The 9,208-nt window shown below is 40.5% G+C and overlaps 1 protein-coding gene across 1 annotated transcript in view; it reads left to right on the forward strand.

Moving 5' to 3' along the window:
• Window positions 1–691: 691 nt before the first annotated feature.
• MYH9 (myosin, heavy chain 9, non-muscle) overlaps window positions 692–9,208 on the forward strand; it is a gene marked incomplete at its 5' end in the record, with an annotated part of 34,074 nt that continues 25,557 nt past the window's right edge. The window contains 7 exons of the mRNA XM_009708224.1: window positions 692–784; window positions 1,489–1,552; window positions 2,106–2,204; window positions 3,062–3,205; window positions 5,510–5,605; window positions 6,699–6,817; window positions 7,907–8,059. Coding sequence (XP_009706526.1) covers window positions 692–784; window positions 1,489–1,552; window positions 2,106–2,204; window positions 3,062–3,205; window positions 5,510–5,605; window positions 6,699–6,817; window positions 7,907–8,059 — 768 coding nt within the window. The remainder of the gene's footprint in view (window positions 785–1,488; window positions 1,553–2,105; window positions 2,205–3,061; window positions 3,206–5,509; window positions 5,606–6,698; window positions 6,818–7,906; window positions 8,060–9,208) is intronic.

Consider the following 9,208-nt stretch of genomic DNA (forward strand, 5'->3'; position numbering starts at 1 on the left):
TTGGCAGGGATAAAGGTTCTGAATTTTCTTTTTCTGCAGCTCCAGCATTTTGTGTTCCTTGAGGGGAGGAGTGTGCAAATATGGCAGCAGAACTCATGCGATCATGCAGTTTGTGGGATACCACTAATTCTGGTTTTTTGTGTGCCTCCTTACAAAGGAGGTTTTTGCTTGTTTTTATTGTGAAAGATGTAGACTCTTAGTGCAAGCTTTTTGTTTTGTTTTTGTTTTTTTAAAACATTAGACCTTTTCAGACTAACTTCTTAACCTACTACAAGCAGACTTCAGGGCTGTCTTGCAGTAGCAAGACAAGATTTTCCTCCCTCTTCCAGCCTAGGTGGCAAGACACTTCTGGGATGAGGGCCTGATCTCGGATGGTATGGTGTTTTGCTTTGATCCTGGGAAGTCTGTTAGACATTATGGCCAAGTGGCTTTAAAGGGCTTCTTGTTAACAGACAGCACTGGGATGTCCTTGTGTTGAGGAAGGGAATAAGGCATATTTGTGAATGTTTCTGCTTTACTCAGATAACTAATGAGTCTCCTTTGAAGGTTTAAGGGATCATCTCCTAAGGTTTAATATGGCTTCTCTACAACAGACGCCAAGCTAGTCTGAATTGAAACTTCAGCGCTGGTTTGACCCAAGGTTAATGCAGTGAACCGCTACCTACTTTATTAATTTCTGATTTCTCTCTAGGGAGAACTGGAGAGACAGTTGCTCCAGGCTAATCCCATCCTGGAGGCCTTTGGAAATGCGAAGACAGTAAAGAATGACAACTCCTCAAGATTTGTGAGTATTACTGTCCAGTGTGGGTGCCAGTATTCTACACTTGCCGGAGGAAAGACTTGGTCTGCTTTTGGGTGAATTGCTGTCAGGGATAGGACAGGGGTAGGACAACTGTCTGTGAGTGACATCCTTCAAATTAATCTGAGAAGTGAATTTCATTCCGTGAATTATCCAGAATAGACCTGATAGGTCTCTGGAATGAAGGAACCTGACCCTGTGCCAGGATCATCTATGCTAATTTTTATTGTAAGCTTATTACTGTCAATTTTATCGTGGAGAGCAAATACCGGTCCTCATTTTGCTTACTCTGGAGAGCAGTGGACAGTGTCTGAGAGGCAGATAGGGGAGCTAGAGCTGGAAGTAAATGAAAGTGGTTGAAGCTAACGTTGAGGGAGGTGGAATTGTCTAGATGATAAAGCATATGAAACTGAAGGGACTCTAATTGTGGGAAATCTAGGCTGAAACACATTGAATTTGAATTGTCTGAATGTCAGAAATGTCTGAAAGTGTTTGGTGTCTTGTTTATTAAATCGCTGTTGTGATCAGCAGGTATTGCCTATTGGCTGACCTTATGTTTTGCCTAAAACCTGCCTAACCTGTTCTGAATTTCCTTTCCTGGATTAAAAAGTGAAGGCTTACTTTTGCTGTTTTACTGCTGTTACCAGGTAGAATGAATACTAATTTTAATGCTATTATCTTCTTCTTAGGGCAAGTTCATCAGAATCAACTTTGACGTCAACGGCTACATTGTTGGAGCCAATATCGAGACCTGTATCCTTTCTGTAACTGCTTAAAAGGAGAAGTTAAAGGCTATAGAGGTGGCAATAATGGTACCTACCAATCTCTTTACAACTGACTTTCTGTTTGTCAGGTTGAGAAAGTCGTAGGAAGCATTCAAATTTATACTAGCAAGATTACTGTTGTAGTTTCCCGTTTCTTCATATAGTATTTTGTGACCTTTGTGATCATGGTGGAAATCTTTTCTGAATGAATGAATTCTAATCTTAGGAGGCTAAAATGGAACCGTAAACTGTGATAAGATGAACAGCTTTGGAATTTCATAAGCCGTTCTCACTTCTGTCCAAGGCAAGTAGGGATGGATGGCCACTGTTCTTTATCAGTTAAGTCTCTGTTATCATAGCCATCATTCAAAGGCTGTCAGAACTGAGACCAGAAGCTCAGTGAGTTGTTGACTGATAGTGATTGCTAAATCAATACCTCTGTTACTTGGCATTAGGAGAACATCAGGTAGCATGAGTTTTTTCTCCTGCTATAGAATAGGAAGGGATTTGTATGTCCTACCATATGCCTTGACTCTCTGAAGATCTGCTGGAGAAGTCACGTGCAATTCGTCAAGCCAAAGAGGAGAGAACCTTCCACATCTTTTACTACCTGCTATCTGGGGCAGGGGAGCATTTGAAGAGTAAGTATGATTTTGTTGTAACTATGGAGTTCCCTCATCACAACGACAGAGGGTCCAAAACACTTGTAGGCTAGGACCTGTTCCTTCACAGTTTCTTGACTGTGCCTTTTAGATGTGGTCACCCCTCCTCCACTTCTTCGGTACACTCGTACATCCCTCTGTCCTCCCCCTGCGCTTCTCAGATCTTGAAAACTTGCTTCTCTGGTTCCTGCCAGTAATGACTCTATGCCCTTCCTTCTAAATCAGTGTCCCATGTTTAGTCTCGTCATGCATGTTGTAAACCCTTCTAGTGCAGGGACTGGTCCTACTGTGATGTACTCTGCATTTAACTGAATGGAGCAAAGCTGCTAGCACCTAAGCCGCTCTAGAAGTCTAGGATCCTAGTGCACCTAGCTTTAATACCTCAGCCTAGTAATTAGGGTCCATGTTGTGCGAGAGCTACAAATTGATCTGGAGGAAGGACAGGACTTTTCTCATAGTTGCTACTGTTTCAAGAGCTATGTGTTAACTTTCACCTGACTTGAAACAAATGAGGTGTCTGAAATGAAAGGCAAATTTACTTTCAAGTTAATCCCTGCCTCTTATAGACTTAGAGCATAATGATGATTGACATTGCTTTGGTGGAGTAGTCCAGAGGACAGAGTGGAAGGAAATAAGGCAAAAAACCTCTGATTTTATCTAAAATATATTAAATGCTCAGCCTACAGTAAAACTGGGCTTAATCCCAGATTCATCCAGCACCTGCTAGCATATGCAAGTCAAAAATTTGATCTCAGTGGTAGCTTCTTGTCTATTTAAAAATTAAAAAAAAAAAAAAGAAAAACCCATAGTAATTTCTTTTTCATTTCTCTCCTAAGCTGATCTGCTGCTGGAACCTTACAACAAATACCGCTTCCTTTCCAATGGGCATGTTACAATCCCAGGTCAGCAAGACAAAGATATGTTTCTGGAAACCATGGAGGCAATGAAGATCATGGGCATCCCAGATGAGGAGCAGATAGGTATGAATCCTCTGAAGGGCTTGAAAATGCAAGGAAATGAAAGAGGGAACAGATATCTCTCTGGAACTTTTTTTATTCTGGCATTCTTTTTTGGTTTGCTTGGTTTGGATTTTTGTTGGTTTTGTTTTGTCTGGTGTCCGTTTTCTGGCCTGCCCCAAGTGAACAGTGTGCAAGTAATAAACCTAGTGGCTTTGGAGTGACCCACCTCAGAATGTACCAGTTTAGCTTCAGTTTATATAGTTAAGGTTAGAAGTCAAGCAGCTAATGAAAACATGCTTCCACTTGTTGGTTTTGTTCCCAATCTGAGGGCTGTATATCCAGTTTATGAATAACACATCCAAGATAGAAGAATCCCCTCGTTCTCTTGTGGAATGCACGGCTTGTGTGCTCCCCCTATCCCTAAGCAGTAGCTTTAAAGTATCTAATCCAACCACTGCTGGATTAGTACTTTGAGAATGGCCTGGTTGTAGTGCCTTTATTTCCAGCTTAACAGTGAACTGCTGATCAGAAATTAATATTGTCTGATTCTGGGAGCACAGTACCATGACAGTGAAGCTAGAATTGCATGCAGCCAGCACAAAGGGCAGTGATAGTATTCACCAGAGCTCTGTGCTGTCTCATCCATGATCTGTCTCACTGCTTGGAAACCAGTATTCTGCAAAATCTCAGTTTCTAAATGTATAAGGTCTTCTAAAACTAGGGCTGTTTTTTCCCTCTACACTGAAGCAAGCGTCTGTGGTGGTTTGAGGTCACCACCTCCTCTGCTGGAGGCTGCAGCTCTTGTGGCTGTAGGGAATACGTGCCTGTGCCTTAACTATTGCTCTTCACAGTCCAGCCTGCTATAAATCCACGCTGTCATTATCCACAGTTTAATACACTTCTTGATATCCTGAACCATCTGAGTCTGAAACTGCTGTATGAAGGTGAAAAGAAATTTGCCTAAACTGAATAAAAGAAGTGGCAGCCTAATTTATCGTCAGGATGTCCTGCTATGCTCAGTTTTTTGAGTTGGGTTTTTAATGTATGCTCTAGGGCATGTCTTTGCTGTCACATAGATGAGCTATTGGTTCCAGCTACTACAGCAAAGATAGCTTTAGTGTTTTGCACTTCCTGTTCAAAGTGTGAAGTGCATTAACGTTCCTTATAGGCTTAGAAGAATAATACATACAGTAGCTGACTGGATGATACGCTTACTTAATTTTGATGTAAAGTCTAAACACTAACTATCTTCCTTTATGAGACAACATCAAAATAAACTGTCCGTCCAAGTGCCAGAACTCCAGATTCAGCTGTCAAACTACTGAATTTCCTAACATGCCACTAAGCACATATATATTTCTTTTCTGTTAGTCCTGATGTAGCATATATGGAGCCTTTGTTTGCTCTGCTATCAAAAGGGTATTGTTTTAAAACAAATGTTTCTATAACAGGTAGAAATTAGGGGACAAAAAAGTCTTTGGTACAAGATCCCCTGTGCAAGTGACTGGCAGTTTACTTTGCGCAAGGCAGCTAGAAGCTATTATGCAGTGAGCTTTGACTGATACACAGTGAAAATTGAATTGATGCTATGATATTGAAAAATATCTTTCCTGTCCTAGCATTTGATGCGGCTTTTGTGATGTGCACCATTCAGTGTGAATGTATCGTTAGCAATGGGTGGGGTAGTTCAGCATGTAATTAGTAATAGTTATGGTATAGGCACTTTTGCCCCCATCCTGCTGCCCTTCATACATTATAATGTATGTCTGTATGGACTACAGGCCTTAGTCAGGGAGCTGAAAGTGATAGAGGGTTAAAGGAACAAAATCTTCCTTCTCTTAATTGGTTTATACCCTTAATAACTGTCTCTTTCCTATGTTTAACAGTAGTCATTGAGGAAAATAGTGGATTTTGGCCCTCTAACAGAGAACAGATGTTTTATCAAAAAATATAGATGTTGTAGGGTGGTGCATTACCTGCAGTCCTGTCTCCCACTTCACTATAGTGATGTTGAGAATGGGTAAATTTCCAGGCTGTGTAGTCTTGCTTAGGAGGGACAGGGAAAGTCGTATGTCCTGAATGGGAGTCATGTAGAGGAATTACCTCTGGTGTTTTTTCCAAATTCCAGAAAGATCTTTGGGATGTTGAGAAGGGCCTCTTAACCACGTCAAGAAGGGTTAACTGGGTCATATCAGGGCTTTTGGTGATGTCTGACACTAAGCTATTATTAGGAAGGGTCTCTTAACCATGTCAAGAAAGGTTAACTGGGTCATATCAGGGCTTTTGGTGATGTCTGACACTAAGCTATTATTATTATTTTTAAAGGTTTGCTGAAGGTTATCTCAGGTGTTCTTCAACTTGGCAACATAGTCTTCAAGAAGGAGCGTAATACAGACCAAGCCTCTATGCCAGACAATACAGGTAACCAATCTCCTTCCCTGCTCCCTGCCGAAGAAAAATGGAGAAAAAAGTCTACAGGAAGTTCTTGCAAGTAGAAAATTATATCACAGTAGGTAGGGAATGCTGGAGTCCTGTTTTTCTGTAAGATGAATTATTTTTCAAAGGAGCTGACATGCTCCTTCATTCAAATACACACTGTTTTGCCAGGCGGGTGTTTGCAGCCACCCATGGGCAGGAATGTGGCACCGTCCTTGTGACAGGGCTAGGCAGGAAGCGCACGTGATGTCCAGATGAAGGGGATTACTCTACTGGAATATGTAGCGTGTGTGTGTGTTGACCAAGCTAGGAATGATTGCTCCCACAAACCTATGTTATCAGACTTTAAGGAGTGTTCTTTGCTGACTTTGTAGGTAGACTTGTAACTGTAAGAGTAAGGTCGATAGTTTTGTGGTGGGTATAAAGTATATGTATGTATTTTAATTGCACTACCTGTTGCATGTGTGAATAGTACCATGTTTCACATGATAGAAGGCTGTCTGTTGGAAGACTTAACTCTTAGGCCTTCATTATAGATGTATTGCAGAAATATAAGACGTTGCTAATTTGTCTGTAAGTTTATATTTTTGACTATTATTATTATGGAAAATATGCTCTAAATGGCATTTTGGGGAGGAGAGTAAACCATTTGGATTTTGGATCTTGGATCAGAAATACAGAGTTGCCTCAGACTAATCAGTAAATGAAGACAGAACAGTTAGCTTGATTAAGAAATCCATTAGTTGATATATCTTTAAATTGATTACAGACTATGAACTTTCTAAAGCTTCCATGTTATGACTTAGTGGTATCAGAGTATTACTTCATATTTACTCTTGTGGCTTCTGGAGAAACTCAATAACCTGTAGTATGGGTTGTGAGAGTTTTGGGAGTATTTTTTTGTTTTGAAGATACTTTTCTTTGTCTCAACCACCTGTTCTTCATTTAATATTTTCTATAAGCTGTTTCATGACTCTCTTGGGAAGGCAGTTGCAGGAATGTTTTCCTTTTTTTTCCTTGTTTTCTATGATAAAAACAAAGGAACATTAATCTCTTTGTTTCCTCTTGCTATCTTTAGCTGCTCAGAAAGTGTCTCACCTTTTGGGTATCAATGTGACTGATTTCACTAGAGGTATCCTGACTCCTCGCATCAAAGTTGGGCGAGATTATGTCCAGAAAGCCCAGACTAAAGAGCAGGTATGCATTCTCTAAAAATGAACAAGTATTTTAGTCTTTAATCTTGCTGCCACAAAGCTAACAAATGTATTGGAGGTTTCTGTAGCGTTTAATAACTGTGTTTGACTGCAATGTATGGCAACCACACTTGAATAATGTAGCATACATATTGCTTCTAGTATTTGCTTACTTGATCTATATAAAGATAGGATCTGTCTGTCCCTGTAGCACTTTCTAATCTGAAGGAGAGGAAAAAAAAAAGAGAACTCAACTCCCCTAATTTTGGTGACTGGCTATCCCAAGGGAGTAAGTTCCTTCAGTGCTGTATGCAAGGATGACATTTTCAAGTTGCTGTAATACAGAAAGTACCATTTTTGAGTAGATCAGCTACTAGAGTGGAAGAATTTGCTGCTTACCCTTGAAACTGTAAATTTTGTAACACTCTTGAATCAGATTGTGCTCTAAATGCAACACGACCTAGGAGCTGGTGGCCTCCTCAATGGAGCAAAGCCCCTGTGCATACTCACTGCATGGCTTCTTTATGGACACATCCTTATTCTCAGTGTAAATAAACATGCCCCCATAATATGGAAAGGCTTAGGAAGGGAGTGAAGTCTAGAAATAGTCACAGGCTGCCTTTCCATTTTGATATTTAATTTTTTACTATACATAGTATTTTTTTGCTAATCACAGGTAGGATAGTGACACGGGAGGGAGGGATTTGGCTTCACAAATCCTAAATTACAAAAGAATTTAAATGCGTTTCTTTGGGCCTATGAAACACGCTATGTTACTATAGTCTTTGGAGGTGACTGGGCATGTTTTTTCTTCTTGAATACCAGGCATTGGTTTCTCAAACAGGCAGGATCCTGAAATTTGGCTTTGACACACTAATTTAGTAAGAAAAAATCTTTGCTCTTGTTCATGGATTATCGCTGTGCCATCTACTTTTCATTGGGAATAACCTCTAAAATGAGACTTGTTCAGTGAGTTTGGTGGTGGAGAGAAAATCTCAGACTACAGCTAGGCCATTAGATGCCAAAACAGTGTCATCTGTGCCTTCCTTTGGATTATAACGTAACTCCTGATCTTTGTCTTTTTTCTGTTTAGGCTGACTTTGCCATTGAAGCACTGGCTAAAGCCACTTATGAACGGATGTTTCGGTGGCTGGTTATGCGTATCAACAAGGCATTAGATAAGACCAAGCGACAGGGTGCATCCTTCATTGGAATCCTTGACATTGCTGGCTTTGAGATTTTCGAGGTAAGGAGATAGAGGTCCTTGTGCTCAGCACAGTTTACCATGAAGCAAAGACTGCTGAAGGAAATAGCTTTAAAACTGGAAAAGAACAGTATAGTTTTGGGAAGGATGTGTAGTCCACATTTGTTACTGGAGATCTCTGCTGATGTGAACTGTCAGATAAGTTATTAACTAACTTAAGTGGTTCATTCTTTAGAATTTTATGGGTTCTGCAAATGTTTTCTCATTGCTGTATATTCTGGTGCTTACACCCTTTTTGGCGTATGCCAAAACTTAGAATTATTTTAATTTCATGGTTCCAGGTGTTCTTGATCCTTTATAGCTCACAGCTTAAGAGTTTGCTAACCTATAAAAAGGTCTTTTAAAATGTCGTGGAGAGTTGTGGATCACCACTGGACTTAAAATTATATGTCCCATTAGTCTGTCCCAAAACATTTAAGGAATGACCCACTGAAACCTGTTAGCATCATTAAAAATTGTTAGAAATGGTTTCTTCTTCCAGACGATGAGTTTTGGAAAAGACAAAGACAGGGTAGACTAAATGGGATCCAACATAAATTCTGACATATGTATGCTCCTTTCTGCAAGAAGCCAGAAAATCAGGGATCAGAGTGTGGTTTCGTGAACAGCTAAACGGATTTAACAGCAGCTTCTTGATGAAGAAAAGGAGTGAACTTGCTCCTCTTCCCCTCTGCTGCTCCTGGCTGCAACTGCTTGTACTGTTCACCTCTCTAGCCCTGTGGAAAATATTTTCTTAGGGTGTTTTATAATTGAATCAAGTCTGCAAAGGGGAATCTGACCATAGAAACTGATGCAAGATAAATGTAGGAGAGGAGGGACTGAAGGAAAGTTGAGGGAGACATGGAAAAGCAGGGAAGTGGGAGCTCCCTCTATAGGTGGCACTGAACTGTTAAGCCAAACCATTATGTCAGTTTTAGAATGTGGCTTTGCATTATACTTAGTCGGAAGCAACCACAGGCTGCCATCAGAAAAGAACTATCCTGCCATTATCCCAGCCAGGCAGCTCCTGTCAACCTGTGTTATGCTGGGTCCTAGCTCATGTGCAACTGCAAACTGAATTGGACCAATTTATTCATGAAATGGAAAACTAAGACACAGAAAAGTTGATTCCCGCACAAGCCACCACCCCCA

This window comes from Cariama cristata, unplaced genomic scaffold, assembly GCF_000690535.1.
Source record: "Cariama cristata isolate BGI_N322 unplaced genomic scaffold, ASM69053v1 scaffold3749, whole genome shotgun sequence".
NCBI classification, from domain to species: domain Eukaryota; kingdom Metazoa; phylum Chordata; class Aves; order Cariamiformes; family Cariamidae; genus Cariama; species Cariama cristata.